Genomic DNA, 19,872 nt, shown 5'->3' with positions numbered 1-19,872 from the left:
GTTTCTACATACGCTGTTTTAATTCTCTTCATATATTTTATATTTTATTATCAAGCGCTTGGTGAAAATATTAAGTAAAAAAAATTATACTAACTATAATTTATATAATAAAGCCTCAATTTAATTTTTTTTTTTTTAATTTTCTATCGCCAAATTATTTTAATTTTGTATATTTCATTATTGATACCGCAAAATCTATATTTTATATATTTATATTATTATATAAATAAATTAAAGGTGTTTAAATATTTATTTTAAAAATTTCTAAATAACTATTTAATTCATTCTTTCCAATTTTTTTTTTTTTGTAGATTCATTCAGATATTTTGTATTTTATAATTAATTTTAATTTTTTTTTTAAATTCATAGTCATACTTTTCAATTGCTCATTGAAATTACAAAAAAATTGAAGAAAATTAATTGAAAAAAAAAAAGAAATTTTTTTAATAAATTTTAACCAATAAATTCGTAGTGATTGATTTTAATTCGATTGTAAAGAGAAAAAATGCGTCCAGCGCTTTTTTTTTCTTACATCATTTTTTTTGTCGCAATAACACACTTTTTATTTTTAAGTATATTTATCTATATGTCAACGCAATTGAGCAGGCATATCAGCACATGTTGTATTATTTTTTTACAATTAATCTGAAGCAAAATTGCTTATAAATTCATATTGATGTGCTGATTCGACTGTCCAGTTGCGTTGACTACGGTTCATTTGCGCAAAGAATCTTTGCTACTAGCTCGGCTAGTAGAGGCGGTGCTAGATTCACCTGGACCACCAGGATTGCCCGTATCGCCGTTAATACTTGAGCCTGCTAATGAAGCTGTTGGAGTGACTGGGGCTGATCGCCGTCGGACTTTAGTCAAAGCTTTGTCCAATCGCTGTACAAACGCGTCTACATCACTGCGTTTCATTCCTAGAGCAGCGGCTGCTGTTAAGTATGGGATTGGATAATTGCTATTGTGTGCTCCCCAACCTGGAAAATAAAATACAATTTTTTTAATAAAACCTAGCAATCTTGCAGTCACAAGACTGCCGTGACTTGAAAACTAAATAAATAAAATTTTGGTTTATTAAATAATGACTTTTGTTAAATTGCGCTGTACTTTCTTAATTATTGATATTTTTAAAGATATAAGCTCATCCCGATGTTACACTCATCAAGAGTTTTCATTTGGGTACCCACATGCATTTTTGATATATTTTTCATATATTCATATATATATTATATATAAATATATGAAATATATGAAAAATTGATGTGGGTACTCAAATGAAAGGTCTCGATGAGTGTAACATCGGAATGAGCTTATATCTTTAAAAATGTCAATAGTTTACAAGATACAAGCTAATTTTTTAATTATATTAAATTGCACTGTACTTTCTTAACTATTGACGTTTTTAAAGATATAAGCTCATTCCGATGTTATACTCATCAAGAGCTTTCATTTGAGTACCCACATGCATTTTTGATATATTTTTCATATATTTATATATATAATATATATAAATATATGAAAAATTGATGTGGGTACTTAAATGAAAGGTCTCGATGAGTGTAACATCGGGATGAGCTTATATCTTTAAAAATGTCAGTAGTTAATAAGATACAAGGTCATTTCTTAATTATGTATCTAGAGATAGAGAATTTTAATAAATTAATAACAGACCTTCAAATTTATGTGAAACAATATTCTTAACATCAGTAGTAGTAATTACTCTTGAACCGCTAACATTTCTAAGAAATAACATGGATCCAAGCATAGTAACTTGTTTATGATCATGCTGATGACTGAGACACTGCAAAGTCATTCCCATAGATATAGGGTTGCCTTTGGTGTCTAATAATCTTTCACCGTGTCTGGCAGCAACTTTACCCAGTTCTTCTTTCAAATACGCATACATTTCTTTTCGTTGAGCAATCAACTGTTTATATCCAGCCATTCCTAGGCCCAATAGTGTTATCATTACGTCCATTGTAGAACTGGCGTTTGCGCGACCTGGATACATCTTTGAGATTCGGTCGAGAAGATTTTTATCAAATGAACCAATAATCGCGCCTCCAACAGGAACGAGAAAGTTTTTATCGGTGCTTTGAACAAAGGCATCAACTCGTCCCTTTCTCGAAGCTTCTTGAATTAAGTGCATACATCTAGTACTTTGTAATCTATTTAAAACAATAAATAAATAAAGAATATTATTTGTAAATTTTTTTTATAATTTAAAAAAATTATTTAATTTTTTTAAATCGCTGAAAATTTGTCAAAAAAAAAATTAATTTGTCTTAAAAAATTTATAAAAAATATATTATTTAAAATAAAAAATAAAATACATACCCATAAGCATTGTTGACCAAATGAGGAATATTATACTGCGTGCACAGCGCAGCAATGAGATCAACTGAATCGCAAGAACGTGGAGCAAAGCAGCTGGTAGTAGAAAGAACACAAGCAATACTCTCTCCATAAGCAGCCATCTGTGATTCGAGTCTCTGCAAATCAGTTTTCAATTCATCTCCCACAATCAGCATCTCAATAACAATCGGCTCCAGTCCAGCTGTTATTATAGACTTAAAGCTTGACTTTTGATCGATTCTAGGCCAAAGGACGTACTTGGCTCGTGGTCTGTCGAGTTTTAGAGTCAACATACAGAGCACCAAGCTCATACCCGTTGCCATTGGTGATAAGAAACATCCGGCGATACTTTTAACACCTGAAATAAATTATTTTTTATTTTTTATCTTAGGTCATACATTAAATTAAATTATCTTACCCATATACCGCATCACTTCTAATACTAATGCATTTGATAATTTATACATTAAACTACTCCCGGCAGCTTTTGGTTGAACTTCTTCAAGATCTCCGGATCTACCGATTCCATGGCCCATGCGAAAATGCCGTCTTGCTACGATACTTGATATTATTCGTGATTCACGCTCACCAACACTGCAATTCAGTGGAAAATTATTGCTGTCCATTTGTGAGAGATCCGAAAGAAATGCTTCTATTGTTGCATCGTCCCATCCTTCTTCTGGCCATTTTCGCTGTTGAAATAATTTTTAAAATTAATTTTTTATAAATGATAATGAAGAAATTAAATTTTTAATTAATAATTTTGAAGAAATAAAATTTTTAATAATTTTGAAGAAAAAACAATGAATAATTTTTAAGAAAAAACAATAAATAATTTTGAAGAAATAAAATTTTTAATAAATAATTTTTAAGTAAAAAAAATAACTAATTGATACTTACATGTTCAATAAAACTTCTTATAAGATTCTCCCTCGTTTTCTTCGCATTTAATCCTTGTTGTACATAAGTTGATGGTATAAGTTTTTCAGCCAAACTGAACGCTTGATTGTTCATTCTTTAAATACTTTTTGTTTTTTTTTTAAATTACTTAAATTATTTATTGATCACTTGTTGCTTCAACAGACCATATTTTCAAGTACTTATGATAATCTAACGATGAACATCCTTCTTCTTTATTTTGATTTTCAATCTAATAATAATCATTTATTAGACTGTTATTAATAAAATAAACTCAATTTATTTTTTTTTAATTACTTACTAATGTGCTTGTGGTATAAATTATAATAAATAAATAAAAAAATAACTCAGTTGCATTGTGAATAATAAATATTTATTGTGAAATTATAAAATAAAGTACATAACAATACTTAAAAAAACAAAGTATAAAAATTAATAAATGTGTGTAATAATAAAATCTTAAAATTAATTAAATTATAAAATAAACAAAAATATAAATTGTGTTGTATTTACTCCAATATTAATTATTTTTTATAGTAATTAAAAATGAAACTTTATAACAGATGTTTGACAAAATTTTTATTGGTCTTAACAATTATATATTGTTAAAACAAACTTGAAAATTACAAAACAATAATTGAATTTAATAATTTAAAAATTTTATTTTTTACTCTAAAAAAAAATCTGTTTCATTTTTAAAAATTAATTTGTACTGACATAAAATTAATTAGCAAAAGTTGAAATATAAAACTGGGCACGGCTTTATTAATAAAATTTATATCAAAATTTCAAAAACTTTAAAATAAAATTAATTTTTATCCAAGAATTAAAAACAAACAAAATATAAATGACATTAATATCAATATTTATAAATTAAAGAGTTTAATAACTCCAAAAATTTTAATTATATTTACACAAATAATTTCTGTCATAAAAATCCGATATTTTATAAAAAAAAAAAAAAAAACTAAATTTTCACTGAAAAAAAAAAAAAATATTTTTTTTTTTTTGTCACTCAGATTCAATTGGACATAATACCTTGTCGCACTGTCTTTAGGTTATGTGATACCCGAGGTCACTTAATGAGATTAATTTTACGCAATATACAGAAGCGCGGATGAACGTAATTGCTTAAACACTGTTGAGGGGCGTCGGGAAAAACAAACAGTTCGTAAAATAAAATATAAAAAAAGGCCGTGCTTCCGCAATAGATTAAAAGTTACTTCTTTATTACGTTATTATTTTATTTATACAGTATTATTACTAACGTGTTGTATTATTGTGTTGGTCTCTCTTGCGCTCTTGTCTCTCACATACATAGAATAAAAATTCGATCTATCATATATACCACTAGGTTGTTTTTATTATTTTTAACTCACTACACCAGCTCTTTCTTTTGTTTTTCTTTCGTTATTATTTGTTTTCTTTTATTTAATAAATTAATTAATCTCGATTTGATATAAATAATAAATACAAATACGTGGAAACTCTAAAATGAAAGGATCGACGTTTGTTATTCGTGGTATAACGAAATTCCGCGTATTACCTTGGTGCTCATACGTTCCAGAGGCCAAGAACAACCATCAACGCCGAACAACACAATATACGGCGCCACGGACTTACTCCTCGGTCGCTGTCATCGATGAAAAATCCGAGCACACGCCAACAGCCAATTCCAAACGTCCTTATATTCGTCCCTCAATAATCCGACAGGTGCTCATTCCTATTTATATATATAATAATCAATTTTTAGCATGATTTAATGTAATGAAAATTAATTTACCAGATATTTTATAATTTTGGTGACAAATAAATTATTGTAAAAAAAGATTGACTTGTAGAAATGTAAAAAAATTAAAAATGCAATTTTTTTTAAAATAATTTTTTTGTTAAAAAAAATTAAAAAATAGTCAAGTAAATGCCTTTAATGTCATCATGATTTAAGAGTGTAATAGATTTAATTAAGGGTTGACATTTTTTCTTACCTTCAAATTTCCATTGATTTTTTTATCAATGTGAATTTAGCTGACAGCTGATTTTTTTTAATTAAATTCAACTTTTATTTTGAACTTTATTACAGAAAAAAAAAACTGGAAAAATTTACAAATTTTATTTTATTAAATTTTTAAGTTCATTTTTTGTATATAATTTTTTTTCAATTGATAAATTATTATAAAAATGGCGGACGCCGGCTACAAGCATGTTTACAATTTTTTAAATTTGACATTTTTATCATGAAAATTAATTCACGAGATATTTTATAATTCTAAGATTTTTTTTTAACAAATTATGTTAAAGAAAATGAGAAAAAAAATTGATATTTAAAAAAAACAAATGCAATTTCTCGGAGCGAATTTATTTATTAAGAAAAAATTAAAAAGTGGTCAAGCGATTGCTAACTTTAATATGTCATATTTTTATCATTCAAGCTTCAAGTCAAAAAATAAATATTCAATACTTTACTTCTCATTATAATTTATATTTCTTATTTGTATAATTTTCATATAATTAATCAACTTGTTTTTCCTGTCACTTCATTATTGCCTTGAAATTTTATTAAATCTTGATTATTAACACAAAACTGCGCGTGTATTTAAAATATTTAATCCTCGAATTGAACTTATCTGACCTCTGGTGTTTAGAAATTAAACATCATTTTAAAAAATATACTTTACTGTCAACGAATAAATTTTTACGATAAATAAACAATAAAGTGGCTTAAAGAAGACAATAAAAAAATAATCCAGTGTTTTATAAAGTGAAAAATTTTTAAGTTATCCATTTTAAAGTGTCTTGTAATTTTTTTAAGTACTAATTACACATTTTTTATCTATATCATAGCAGATAGTTTATATTTATACAAAGAATGTAAAACTGACAGCCAAAAATTTTTAATTACATCAACTATCCAAGAAGACAAATTATTCAATGAGAATTAGTAAATCATTAATATATAGAATAAGACAAATTATTTAAATTCTTTAGATATTAATAAATATATTATATGTAATTATAAATTATTGTTGAATTATTATTCCTGGTCCGTACTTACACAATTTATAAAATTAATTTTAAATGTATAAATTTAAATTATAATTAAAAATGATTTGTAGACTAGCATAATTAATTTTAAATTATTTTTATAATAGTTTTAATTAAGAAATTTTACATTACTTTTATTTAATTATAGTTCTTACTTAAATATTATTAAATACATTATAAAATAATATTATTTAAAAAAAAAAAGAAGCTACAAGATTAAGTATTACTCTGATGAAAAAAAAGAAATAGGCAATGACCTAACAAAAATAATTTTTCACTCTAAATTATGTCCACATTTAAATTTGTCGAATGTTGCTCAATCATTAATGAGATAATCATGAGATTTTTTTAACTGTGGCCAAGTACCTTTTAAATTCTTTCGTCTCAACAATAATTTATTTTCACTAAGTTCAAAATTAATCTATAATTTTTGACAAAAACAATTGACACAATTTAAACAAAAGTGATTATGTCGTGTAATTAAAAGTAAGTCACTTAAAAAATTATTTTTATTTAAATTCACTCTAGAAATTTATTTTAAATAAACAGTAACTTTTACTTAAATAATTATAAAAGAATAATTAATTAAAATGTATTTTTACAGAATTTCGCGTTACTAATGAATTAAAAAAGCAATTACGTAAGTACATTCTGATCTCTGTACACGTAAGTTTAAAATAAGATAATAAATTAAATTTAGATCCAAGATGTTCCCGGTAGAGATTTGGGAAATAATTTTGCAAAAGATTCCTGATCCATCTGCACTGATGGTCCTTCAAGAAGTTTGTTCAACTTGGTACTGGATTATTGAAAAAATAATAAAAAACTTCAATTGGAAGCGAACATGCATGCATGAAATAGGACGCAGTCATGTTCATGATATCATGATAAAAGCATTTCCTTCACACTGTCTTGATGATTATCCAGTAATTATTGATGAAGAAATTTGGAGAGGAACTTTTTATTCTTTTTCTAAATGGATAATGATTTTACAAGCTGAAGCGGTGTTGACAAAAATTCATGTTTCTGAAAAATTTAAAGAAAATGAATTAATAACATGCACAGCAGCTTCAAGTAAAAAAAAAAATTAATTACTTATAGTAAAAGAGCCAGTTATTGACACTTGCATTTTATTTTAATTAAAAAAAAAAAAAACAAATCAACTCTAATAAATTAATAAATATAATTTTTAAGATTGATTTTTTGAGAAGATTTTATTTTTTTAATTAGAATAAAATTGCAAGTGTCAAATAACTAGGCCAGTATCCATAACTGGGTCTTTTACCTTAAATAAATTGATAAATTTTTTTTTTTTATGAATAATATTTCTTCTTTAATTTTTTTCAGGTGATAATGTTGCAGCTGGGACTGATTTAGGCTCTATATATTTTTATAATATATTTAATGTAAATGAACCAGTTTTTACAGCAACTCACGGTGAACCTATTGATCAAATTGAATTTTGGTATAATGGTACTAATTAATTTTATCAATTGATATTTATTAAAAAATTTTTTTTGTAACTTATTAATGAAATTTTTTATTGATTTTTTAGACCAAGAAGAAATACTAGTTGTTTCAAAATCTAAAAATAATTCAATTAAATTTTGGAACGTGACTGCTAAAAAACAATTAAAGTCTTCTATTTCTTCAGCTCAATCTATTTGGTATAATTTATTTAAATTAATCTATTAAATTTGAAATAAAAAAAAATTAATTGACTTTATTTTTAGCGCTGGATCAATGAATAATTGTTATTCACAAAATGAAGGAATAATTTATGAACATTCATGCACAATGAGTATAATTATCTCTAAAAAACATTTACAATTTGATTTAGGCGATGCAACTGCAATTGGAATTTATTTAAGAAATGCAAGGGTAAATTTTATATATTTTATTGTAATGATAAATTTTATATATTTATAAAATTAATATTTTTTCAGCCTTTATTACTATCTTATAAAAACAACAGTGAATTAAAATTGTTTCTCAGACAAGATATGGCTTATGGATTGTCAAGTAAATCCGAGAGAGTATTAAAATCATACATAATTCCAGATGATTCATCCTTATCTCTCAGAATTAAATTTTATGTAACGTATTACAACGCGATTATTTTTATTATCGGTAAATAACCTTTATTATTTTATTATTTATCACAATAAATTTTATTGGAGTAATAATAATTTCATTATTATTTTAGGAAGATATTTATTTATTAGTTTTTCTTATGACTACAATATATACGACATATTTTCATACCTTGGAGGGTGTATCACATCTGTTATTACTCATGGACATATTTTATTTTTTGGTTTAGATTCAGGTTTTCATTTGATTTAATTCTATTGTTTAAAATTATTTAAAGTTGATAATTAATTTAATTTAATGTTTTTTAGGAGTAATTCATATAATTTATGCCCCTACTGCCGATTGTCTGCTGCATCTTAATTTTGATAATGTCAAGTCGAAAAGTATAAGAATTTCTAATGACGAACCTATTATTTCCATGAACATTGCTGAGGCTGAAAAAGATCCGTATATTTTTGTAGCGACGAAAACAAAAAATTATATTGTTAATTTTATTTAATTGATAATTATTTTTTTTTATTATAAACAATTAGTAAGAGGTTATTGTTATCATGATTGTATATGAAAAATTAATATTTTTAAAATAAAGAATCATTGAATAAAAATTTTTTAAGTAAAAATTAAAATTTACACTGATTGACAGACACTAAAAAAATTTATCATAATTTTACAATAATACATAACTATTGTGAAAACAATTTAATAAAAATTCCACATGTGAAAATTTTTTATCATATTAAAGTTAGCTGTCACTTGAAAATTTTTTAATTTTATTTAACAAACAAATTTCTTCCGAAAAATTATTTAAAAAAAATTGCATTTTTTATTTATTAAAATTTCTACATATCAATTTTTTTTTTAACTTAATTTATTTATTAAAAAATTCTTAAAATTATCAAATATCTGCTAAATTAATTTTAATAATTTTTTTGTCACTGATTTGTTATAAAAATTAAAAAAAAAAGTGACAGCTGTCAGCTGACTTCAGTATAATTAAAATTTTCAGCGGTAAAATTTAAACCAAAAACATTTTGGCATTTTTCATAGGTGGCGCAGTTGTCGTGGCAAACAGCCGAGTCACTTTTTCGCGTTTCCAATTGTTCCGATGACAATTGACAATTCTCAATTCAGTTTTAATTTTCTTTCGCTCACTCACATTCTTTATATCGCTGAACTTTATTATAACAAATTGAATAAGCGGCTAAGTCATCGGTCTTTAAAGAGTTTATATTTATTTTCTGCTTATAACAACATAGGTATGGATCAATTATTTTTATTTTATTTTTTTAACAAGATTAAAATGAAATTTTATAAAAAAAAAATAAATGAATGAATGTTCGCTGTTTTTTTATAGCTAAATATGGTTAAGTGAAATCATGGTAGTGTTCATTTGTTTATTATTTATTTATTATTTTAATCCACCATAGCAGGAGCAGAAAATTGAAAAACTGTCAATAATGTTTTGTTTTTTTTTTTTTCTTTCAGTTAATTATGGATCTGGAGAATTGCAACTCACGAGACGATGACGGTTCTTCGCATCATGAAGATCCTAGTGGACATAAAAAGTGGTATCGACAAGCCAGCCAAAGGTTCGTTTTAGAATTTTATATAAAAATTAATTTAGCAGGTATTTGATAATTTTTAGAATTTTTTTAAGAAATAAATTATGGCAAATATAATTAGAAAAAAAAATTGACATGTAGAAATTTTAATAAATTAAAAATGTAATTTTTTTGCTAAATAAAATTAAGAAATAATCAAGTAACTGCTAACTTTAATGTCATAAATTTTATTCACACTTTTTGAGTAAAATTATTATGACTTTAAAACTAGCAAACATAATTAAAAAATTTAACTAAAAGTTTTTTTTTTTAATTTTCTTTATATTAATTTTTGTTTGTTTGTTTGTTAAAAAACTCTAAAAAATTATCAAATGTCTGCTAATTTTAATGTCATAATTATTAATGACACAAAAGCGTAACTGTTTTACAAATAAATATGTTATTCACAAAGTAATTTTAAAAAACAAGTGACACTAAATTATTTAGCTCCATTCTTATGGTAACAATTTTTGTTTCATCACTAAAACATTTAAATTTATGAGTGTCACTGACGAAATATTTATCGTTAAATATACTAAAATTTTATCAAAACAATATGTTACAATATAAAAGCAATTTTTTATAAAACCAAACTTCTAAACAATAAATAAGTATATTAAATCATTAAAAGAAAAATAAAAAAATAAATGTCAACTTGACCTTAGATGAACAAAAGATTACTGCAACAATTTCTGGATTGTTTTTTTCCTTTTTCCTTCAAAGATAGATTGATAAATCTAAAAATATTTACGAGAACTGACAACATCACTCCGATTGTTTTACAAATGCTTATTATCGTATTTATTTTTATTCGACATTGTTTTCTGTTTTTCTTAAATTGTTATTGCGACACTACGCACGAGTTTTTAAAGTATCATGCATAACAGTTAGTGTTCAACATTTTGATAATATATTTTAATTTGTTTTAGTTATCTTGTAAAAAAAAAGATATAAGTATAAAAAATCTATTTTTTTTTTATTTATGCGTAAGAGTTCCAGTTGAAGAGAAATTTGAAAAAAAAAAAAAAAAATTTTAATTATTTACTTAATAATTAAGTAAATTATATGAAAATTAAGTTAGCCGACATTTAAAAATTTTTAGAATTGTTTTTATTAAAAAAATTATTACACATGAAGACTTAAAGGCTTAATTTTAAAAGTTATTAATTTTTAAAACTAAAAATTTAGGCTTAGGCTTAGTTATTAGTTTAAAAAAAAAAAAAATATGATGAAAGAAGAAATTAAGAAGAAATCCTGATTAAAAAAAAATAAATTTACTTCAAAAAAATATTTGATTTAATTAAAAAAAAAAAAAAAAAAATTAAATTAGCCATTAGATTATTCTATTAAAACTTACAAAAATTTTAATTATGAGGTCAGTAACAGTACGAAGACTTTCATTTGGAAAACATACTTTGTTCCACTTAATGTTAAATTAGCATCAGGCCACGTATAAAAATATTTTTTAATGATAAAATAAATGCGTATGATGACCTTTTAGTGATTGCGTCTTATCTGTCTGTTTGGTTTTACTGTATTGATACACACTTTTATACGAAAGATATATGTATTTATTTATTCTTAGTATCACCAAGAAAAATATCATTCCAGTGGCGACGCGCCAATAACACGGTCGACATTATATTTTTACAAACAATATTTTAATTATTTAACTCAATTGAACTTGAGAAAACTATTTTTCAACTTTTTTCAGTGTGTAAACATTTATTGTTGGTGTTGAATAATAATTATATCAATAAGTGACATAACTACTTGAAGAATCAAAATTTAAATAAGAATCAAAATTAAAATACAAATTATTGTATTTAAAATAATTTATAATTTCGGTCTCTTGTTAAGTTGTTCGAGAATAGAATTTATTAATATCTAAATTAGAGTACTGAGTAATGGAGAACATGAGTAGCGGTATAGAAAAGTACGGTCCCAGTGTTCTTGACAATGTACATGCCAGTGATGAACGTTTTAATAAAAATGACAGAGACGAACAAGACTTTGTTAGTTGGGGTGATGGGGCCCGTAATCCTTATAAACGAGAACTTAGTCACAGGTAATAAAATTTTAATAATTGGTCTAAAAATTTTTAACATAATTAATATTGTTTAAATTATTTTTAATACAATGATTTTATTTTTTAATTTTTTAGATCAATTTTTTTTTATTTTTCTTAAAATTAACTTAAAAAAAAAATTATTTTTTAATTTAGTGAAAGATTTTTTAAATATTAAAAATTTAATCTAAAAATTGAAAAAAAAAAAATCGATTTTATTTTTTAATGTTTTAGATTAATTTTTTTATTTTTCTTGAAATTAATTTTGAAAAAAAATTTATTTTTTAATTTTTACTTTTAAATTTAGTGAAAGATTTTTTTTACTATTAAAAAAAATTTTTTAATATTAAAAATTTAATTTAAAAATTGAAAAAAAATATTTTTTAATGTTTTAGATCAATTTTTTTTATTTTTCTTAAAATGAATTAAAAAAAAAAAAAATTTATTTTTTAATTTTTACTTTAAATTTAGTGGAAGATTTTTTTTAATATTCAAAAAAATTTTTCAATACTAAAAATTTAATCTAAAAATTAAAAAAAAAAAAATTGATTTTATTTTTTAATGTTTTAGATTAATTTTTTTATTTTTCTTGAAATTAACTTTTAAAAAAATTTTTTTTTTTTAATTTTTACTCTTCAATTTAGTGGAAAATTTTTTTTAATATTAAAAATTTAATGTAAAAATTGAAAAAAAATTTTAAGCGTAAAACTCTTGAAGAAAATCAATTTCTATCAATGCCAAGAGCTTTAGATGAATTTAAAATTTTTTAAAAACTGCTCAAGGTTAAAAACATGGAAGAAGGAAATGATATTTCTCCAGATGTTTTTATTATTTTGGCGTAAATCCAACATAAAAACCTCTAACGATTGCACACGATTTGATATTTTTAAAAAAGATGTAATTTTTTACTAAATATTAATTATACCTTGAATTTACAGTCTTAAACTTCCCATCAATATATTGAAGACAAAATGTAACTTATATTTATCTTTTTTAATTAAATCGCTCATCCATGCATTAATTCAATATATCACAGAAGCATTTAAATGTCAATTACGTCCGTAATTAAATGAATGCTAATATCGATCTTACGTTTATAATTAAAATGAAATCCGTCGCTTATTTTTCCGAGTTTTTGTAAACTAATAAACAAAGTATAAATATAAAATATAATTAAACATTAAGTGCGATACTAATCACGTGGGTAAATTCTCTTGACCTTACACGACTTAATTGGTTTTCACAAGAATTTCGTGTGTCTATCATTAATCTTAATATACTTCGAAACCAGAAATATCTTACAAGGTTGATGGTAGAAAAGGCTTAGAATTATTGCCAATTCGAGAATTAATACTTAAGATTTATTGTATAGATTTATATTTAATTTATAAGAATTTTTTTTTTTATTAAACCTTTTTCTTAGTTTAGAAACAGACAAATTTACATACATAATATCTATCTTAAGATTTTACATTAATAAATTTGAGTAAAAATTAAATTTTTGAACATTTTTATGTAAATTTTTATTCAAAATAATTTTTTATAAAACTTTTGTTAAAAAAAAACTATTCAATAATTTTTTACATAAAAAATTTATTTAAATTTTTGCATTAAAAAATTTTTTATTATTTTATATTTAAAACTTTTGTTAAAAAAAAATTTCTGTAAATTTTTATGCAATTTTTTTACTGAAAAAAAGATTTTTTATCAATTTTTATTCAAAATTTTTGTTACAAAAATTATTTAATATTTTTTATTGAAATTTCTGTAAATTTTTATGGAATTTTTTTACTAAAAAAAAGATTTTTTATAAATTTTTATTACAACAATTATTTAATATTTTTTATTGAATTTTAATTAAAATTTTTGTAAATTTTTATGCAATTTTTTTACTGAAAAAAAGATTTTTTATAGATTATCATTCAAAATTTTTGTTAAAAAAATTATTTGATATTTTTTTATTGAATTACAAATTAACAAATAAATTTTGTTTGACAAGTTATAAACATATAAAAATTAATTGCCAATAATTAATTAAATCTAATGTAATACTTAAGCGATAATATTGCAAACTAAAAGAAAACCGGATAAAATTCTGTTATATTAATATTAGTCTTTAATGACTCATTAAAATTTTTCTACATAATTCAATGAGCAAATAATCGAAAGATTTATCAGCAATGTCTTATATTAATAAAATGAATTTTCAACATTAAGACAGCACTTGAAACTCGTTCTCCCTCTCATAAAGTTGATGATGATTTCCTGCGATTCGTTGCAAGTATAACTCATCGACTCCCCACGTCTAGGATAACTTTCATTACATTTATTGAGACCAGTCGTACGCGCGAAGCAATTCATATCAGTAGAGACTAGACCCGGTGCTAGTAAACTTCATTCTATATTTTACATTCTACTTATTTTATTTTATTTTATTTATTGATATAATTCATTTTATTAACTCACATGTTGATAGGCTTATCTCCTTTCAATAATTATTTCATCACGTAATTTTATGTATGAATAAAATAAGTATTTATTGTAACGATTCGAGATAATTCTTATCTGTTAAATCAATCAATTATTTAATTTTTTGCGGTAACATTAAAAAAAATTTTACATTAATTATTAAGGTGCTAAATATGGTATCTAAACGTTCTGTTCCTAATGAGTAAGTTTTTTTATTTTTTTATTGTTTCGCAAAAATTAATTACACATTTTTAAATAAATTTTCATTAAAAAAAATTTTTTCTTCAAGTAACTAAAAAAAAAATTTATTTTAAACTTTATTAAATTTTTTGGTTATTATTATTATTATTAAATAATTTGGTGTGTAATTTTTTTGTAAAAAAATTTTCAATTAAATTTTTGTACAAAATTATTAAATTGAAAATTTTTATTTTAATTAATTTTACTTATAAAAATATAATTTTAAGCATTAAAAAAATTTCTTCCCAAATAATAATCAAATAATCGGTTTATTAAAGTTCCGGTTAGACTGAATTTATGAATTGATTGTCTAAAATAGAGATAATATCTGTGTATCATAAATAATTCATACTTAGACATAAATTTATTACTAAATTGAAGCTATAAATATATATAATAAAATATATTTTAATTTATTCAGTATCATTAATCAATTTAATAATTTATTTATTTTTTTTTTTTTAGAATTTTCGTCAACAGAAGTCTCCATTTAGAGAACATTAAATTTTATGGATTTGATATGGACTATACTCTAGCGGAATATAAATCACCTCAGTACGAGCAATTGGGTTTTGATTTACTTAAAGAGCGCCTAATTTCCCTGGGCTACCCGCAAGAGATACGTGCTTTTGAATATGATCCGAGTTTTCCAGTTCGAGGATTATGGTTTGATACACAATATGGTAATCTTCTTAAAGTAGATGCTTATGGAAATATTCTTGTTTGCGTTCATGGGTTTGAATTTTTAAAGCAGTAAGTAATTTATTTAATAATAAATTAGTTTTTAATTTTTACTAATTAAATAATATTTAAAAATATTTTTTAAATTTAACTAATTAAATAATAATTAAAAAAATATTTTTAAATATTATTTAATTAGTCGAAAAATATTTTTTGACTAATTAAATAATATTTAAAAATATTTTTTAACTTTATCTAATTAAATAATAATTAAAATTTTTTTTTCAGCTCTCAAGTATACGAATTGTATCCTAATAAATTTCTCCAGTTAGATGAATCACGTGTTTACGTGTTGAACACGTTATTCAATTTACCAGAAACCTACTTGCTAGCATGTCTCATAGATTTTTTTACCAATTCGCCCCAGTTCTCGCGTGAGAAAACGGGAGTAAAAGAGGGTGAGCTTACAATGAGTTTCAAGAGTATTTTTCAAGATGTAAGAAATGCAGTTGACTGGATACATATTCAAGGGGATCTAAAATCAAAAACTATTGAAAATCTTGATGAATATGTTAAAAAGGACGAAAGATTGCCAATGTTTTTAACTAGGATACGCGAAAGTGGCGCTAAAGTTTTTCTCCTTACAAACAGCGACTATAATTTTACTAATAAAATTATGACTTATTTATTTGATTTTCCACATGGTGCAAGGGTATGTTATAAACCATAATTATTATTATAATTTATAGTAAAACGTGTGACAATTATTTTATTTTTTTTTTTAATATACTAAGTCTAGAAAATCACTTTTAAAAAATTGCAGTTATAATTTTTTAAAGCTTCTAAAGATTCAATTTTATAAATGATTTTTTTTTGTATAATTTAATTTAATTTATTTATTAAAAAAAATTCTGAAAATTATCAGATGTCTAAATTTTAGTATCATAATATTTTTAATACTAAAATTAGCCGACGTTTTTAATTAAAAAAAATTTTTTTTTTATTTATTAAAAAAAAACTTAAAAAATATTAAAAAAAAATTACAATTATAGTTTTTCAAGTTTTTTATCACTGGAAAATTTTTTTAATTCTAAAAAAATTATTTAAAATTTAAAAATTATTAATAATAACCAAGATAAAAAAAAAAACAATATTAAATAACTAATATATTCATAATATCACATATTCCATTCTAATTTACTTTGTTTTTTATTTTTATTTTTACTTTCATTTTTGGCCTCATTATATTACATTCAAATATCCTTTATTAAAAAGTTGATGTGACGTTTTCATTGTTGTCGCTTTTCGTTGCTATGGTGACCACTTTGGCAATGGTTACTATAACAACGATTACCATAGCAACGGTTACTATGGCAACGATTACCATAGCAACGGTTACTATGGCAATGATAACCATAGAAACGGTTACTATGGCAACGATTACCATAGCAACGGTTACCATAGCAACTGTCACCATAGCAACGGTTACTATGTCAATGGTTAAATATTAAAGAGTTAAATTTGTAAAAATATTGATTATTAAATTGTCGATAACAAACATTTCGACGGAAGCGCGCAAAGCGCGTTTGATTCTCTAGTTACTTAAAAAAATTGATTGTTATAAATAATGTACACTGTCGATCGACGTTTTTGTGCAATAAATAAATAAATAAATAAATGAATAATATTTAAATTACATTACAGCCCCATGAGCCTCACAGAGATTGGAAAACTTATTTCGATACTATAGTAGTTGACGCTAACAAGCCATTATTTTTTGGTGAAGGCACTATTTTACGACAAGTCAATACAAAAACCGGCGCGTTAAAGCTAGGAACCCACAAAGGACCACTTCACACTGGTAATTACCATTTCTAATGGTATATTCCAACATAATAAATCACCCCAGCACAAGAACTATATTTACTCAACAAGGTTTTATCTAATCCATAATTCATAGATTAATTCAGTCGTTTTTTATTTATAGGTGAAGTCTATTCAGGTGGATCATGCGATGTTTTTACTGAAATGATCGGAGCTAAGGGAAAAGACGTTCTCTACATCGGAGATCACATTTTTGGAGATATTTTAAAGAGTAAAAAAATCCGCGGTTGGAGAACTTTTCTTATTGTCCCTGAATTGGTTCAAGAATTACACGTCTGGACTGATAAATGTCAATTATTCGCAGAATTACAAAATCTTGATGTTATGCTCGGAGAAATGTACAAGTATGTTATGAATTGATATTTAAAAAATTAAATTATCATTGTTATTTATTATTTAATTCATTTTTCAATAATAATCATTGATTATAATTTATTTTTTCGTTTTATATTATCGTAGAAATTTAGACAGTAGTACTAATGAAAAGCCTGATATTTCGAAACTACGGGCTTCTATTAGAGATGTTACGCACAAAATGGATTTGGCTTATGGTATGATGGGCTCATTGTTCAGAAGTGGAAGTAGACAAACATTTTTCAGCAGTCAAGTTGTTAGATATGCTGATCTTTACGCAGCGACCTTTCTTAATCTTATCTATTATCCGTTCTCATACATGTTTCGTGCGCCGGCAATGCTAGTAAGTTTAATAATAAAATATTTTTTTTTTTTTATATATAGATCACTTTAATCTCTTTGTACTTGAATTATAAATTAATATTTTAAATTAGATGCCACATGAAAGCACAGTTGCTCACGAGCAACGCTTTGTTATGGAAACTCCAATGATCAGTAGATCTCGGACGTTCAAACTCAACGATGAAGATGAGGAACAAAACGCTATTATGGCTGTAAATATTATTTATTTTATTTATTTAACTATGTGAATTGTGAACTATAAATAACTAAAATTTTGCTTTATTAAATAACGAATTTTGTTAAATTGCACTGTACTTTTTTTACTATTGACATTTTTAAAGATATAAGCTCATCCCGATGTTAGACTCATCAAGACCTTTCATTTAAGTACCCACATGCATTTTTGATATATTTTTTATATATACATATATAATATATATAAATATATGAAAAATTGATGTGGGTACTCAAATAAAAGGTCTTGATGAGTGTAACATCGGGATGAGCTTATATCTTAAAAAATTTCAATAGTTCACAAGATACAAGGTCATTTCTTAATAATGTTAAGTTGCACTGTACTTTCTTAACTGTTAACATTTTTAAAGATATAAGCTCATCCCGATGTTACCCTCATCAAGAGCTTTCATTTGGGTACCCACATCAATTTTTCATATATTTATATATATAATATATATAAATATATGAAATATATGAAAAATTGATGTGGGTACTCAAATGAAAGGTCTTGATGAGTGTAATGTCGAGATGAGCTTACATCTTGAAAAATGTCAATAGTTCACAAGATATTTGTTAAATTGCAGTGTATTTTCTTAACTATTGACATTTTTAAAGATATAAACTCATCCCGATGTTACACTCTTCAAGACCTTTCATTTGAGTATCCACATCAATTTTTCATATATTTATATATATAATATATAAAATATATGAAAAATTGATGTAGGTACTCAAATGAAAGGTCTCGATGAGTGTAATGTCGGGATGAGCTTGTACCTTTAAAAATGTCAATAGTTCACAAGATACAAGGTAATTTTGATTTATTAATTTTCGCCAATCCTTTATATCCAGATTTATTAGAATTAATATTTTTAGATATTGTATTATTTTTTTTCAGAAGTCTTTTGAAACAGAAATCAATCCGATTCCGCATGCGAGACCAGAAACACCTCGCAATGTCACTCACACACACGATGAAGATTGTAGTGACGAGGACAGTGACTCTCAGAAACAAAATCCGTCAAGATCATCAAAAAAAATCGATAGTAATTCATAAAAAAACTAAAGTTACAAACAATACATCGTTTTTGAAGTATCTACTTGTTTGAGCTGTAGAATTCTCGGACAAACTTTTGTAGAGGCACAATCAGAGACTGAAGTAGCTAAAACTAAGTTATAGTTAGTTTGAATAATGTTAAATTGATTATTTTATCATTTTTTGAAACTAATAATTCGCGTTTTTATTATCTAGCTTTTCTTTTATTATTATTAACTGACTATTTTATTAACACTGGTTATTAAACACTGTAAATATCTTGTTGTTAACTATCATCATTTTAAATACAACGAACTTTATAGTTTTTACTAGCAGAAAAATGTTGAGATTTAAAAGGTGCCTAATAATTAATTATAATCAAGGTATTTATTAATTATTTCAGTCAAATTTATTGTTAACATTTTTTTTTCTAATTTTTAACATTTGAAGACAATACTTGTAATGTTGGTCAACTACCCGTAACAATTAATTAATTAATTAAATCATCAATTTTGTTACAAATTATAATACATACTTTATGTAAATAT

General features: G+C 24.0%; 3 protein-coding genes across 9 annotated transcripts; 2 read left to right on the top strand and 1 right to left on the bottom strand.

The window, feature by feature from the left end:
- Window positions 1-528: 528 nt before the first annotated feature.
- LOC123266309 (O-phosphoseryl-tRNA(Sec) selenium transferase) lies at window positions 529-4,660 on the bottom strand. 2 transcript variants are annotated; one of them, XM_044730497.1, is made up of 6 exons: window positions 4,545-4,660; window positions 3,259-3,508; window positions 2,777-3,050; window positions 2,341-2,716; window positions 1,675-2,171; window positions 529-980 (listed from the first exon to the last, which is right to left on the bottom strand). In XM_044730497.1, the coding sequence occupies exons 2-6, from the start codon at window positions 3,370-3,372 to the stop codon at window positions 715-717; spliced, it is 1,527 nt and encodes a 508-aa protein (XP_044586432.1). In that variant the 5' UTR covers window positions 3,373-3,508; window positions 4,545-4,660; the 3' UTR covers window positions 529-714. The 2 variants fall into 2 exon arrangements, with proteins under 2 accessions (XP_044586432.1, XP_044586433.1); XM_044730498.1 differs by lacking the exon at window positions 4,545-4,660 and adding an exon at window positions 4,315-4,434.
- A 96-nt stretch (window positions 4,661-4,756) lies between these two features.
- Window positions 4,757-19,398, top strand: LOC123266308 (cytosolic purine 5'-nucleotidase). Of its 5 annotated transcripts, none has more exons than XM_044730493.1 (9): window positions 4,757-4,989; window positions 9,898-10,001; window positions 15,256-15,543; window positions 15,760-16,183; window positions 17,176-17,332; window positions 17,459-17,699; window positions 17,815-18,052; window positions 18,144-18,263; window positions 19,190-19,398. In XM_044730493.1, exons 1-9 carry the CDS (start codon window positions 4,771-4,773, stop codon window positions 19,343-19,345), a joined length of 1,947 nt encoding a protein of 648 aa, XP_044586428.1. In that variant the 5' UTR covers window positions 4,757-4,770; the 3' UTR covers window positions 19,346-19,398. The 5 variants fall into 5 exon arrangements, with proteins under 5 accessions (XP_044586428.1, XP_044586427.1, XP_044586430.1 ...); XM_044730492.1 differs by having other exon boundaries at window positions 19,187-19,398; XM_044730495.1 differs by lacking the exon at window positions 4,757-4,989 and adding an exon at window positions 9,550-9,668 and having other exon boundaries at window positions 19,187-19,398.
- LOC123266311 lies at window positions 6,673-8,949 on the top strand. 2 transcript variants are annotated; one of them, XM_044730499.1, is made up of 9 exons: window positions 6,673-6,804; window positions 6,923-6,958; window positions 7,019-7,392; window positions 7,666-7,791; window positions 7,874-7,985; window positions 8,052-8,199; window positions 8,265-8,448; window positions 8,525-8,647; window positions 8,721-8,949. In XM_044730499.1, the coding sequence occupies exons 3-9, from the start codon at window positions 7,026-7,028 to the stop codon at window positions 8,909-8,911; spliced, it is 1,251 nt and encodes a 416-aa protein (XP_044586434.1). In that variant the 5' UTR covers window positions 6,673-6,804; window positions 6,923-6,958; window positions 7,019-7,025; the 3' UTR covers window positions 8,912-8,949. The 2 variants fall into 2 exon arrangements, with proteins under 2 accessions (XP_044586434.1, XP_044586435.1); XM_044730500.1 differs by having other exon boundaries at window positions 8,544-8,647; window positions 8,721-8,746.
- Window positions 19,399-19,872: the final 474 nt, after the last annotated feature.

Source organism: Cotesia glomerata, linkage group LG5 (genome assembly GCF_020080835.1).
Source record: "Cotesia glomerata isolate CgM1 linkage group LG5, MPM_Cglom_v2.3, whole genome shotgun sequence".
Taxonomy (NCBI): domain Eukaryota; kingdom Metazoa; phylum Arthropoda; class Insecta; order Hymenoptera; family Braconidae; genus Cotesia; species Cotesia glomerata.
The sequence above is the reverse complement of the archived record's forward strand: the minus strand, read 5'-3'. Positions and strand labels throughout refer to the sequence as shown.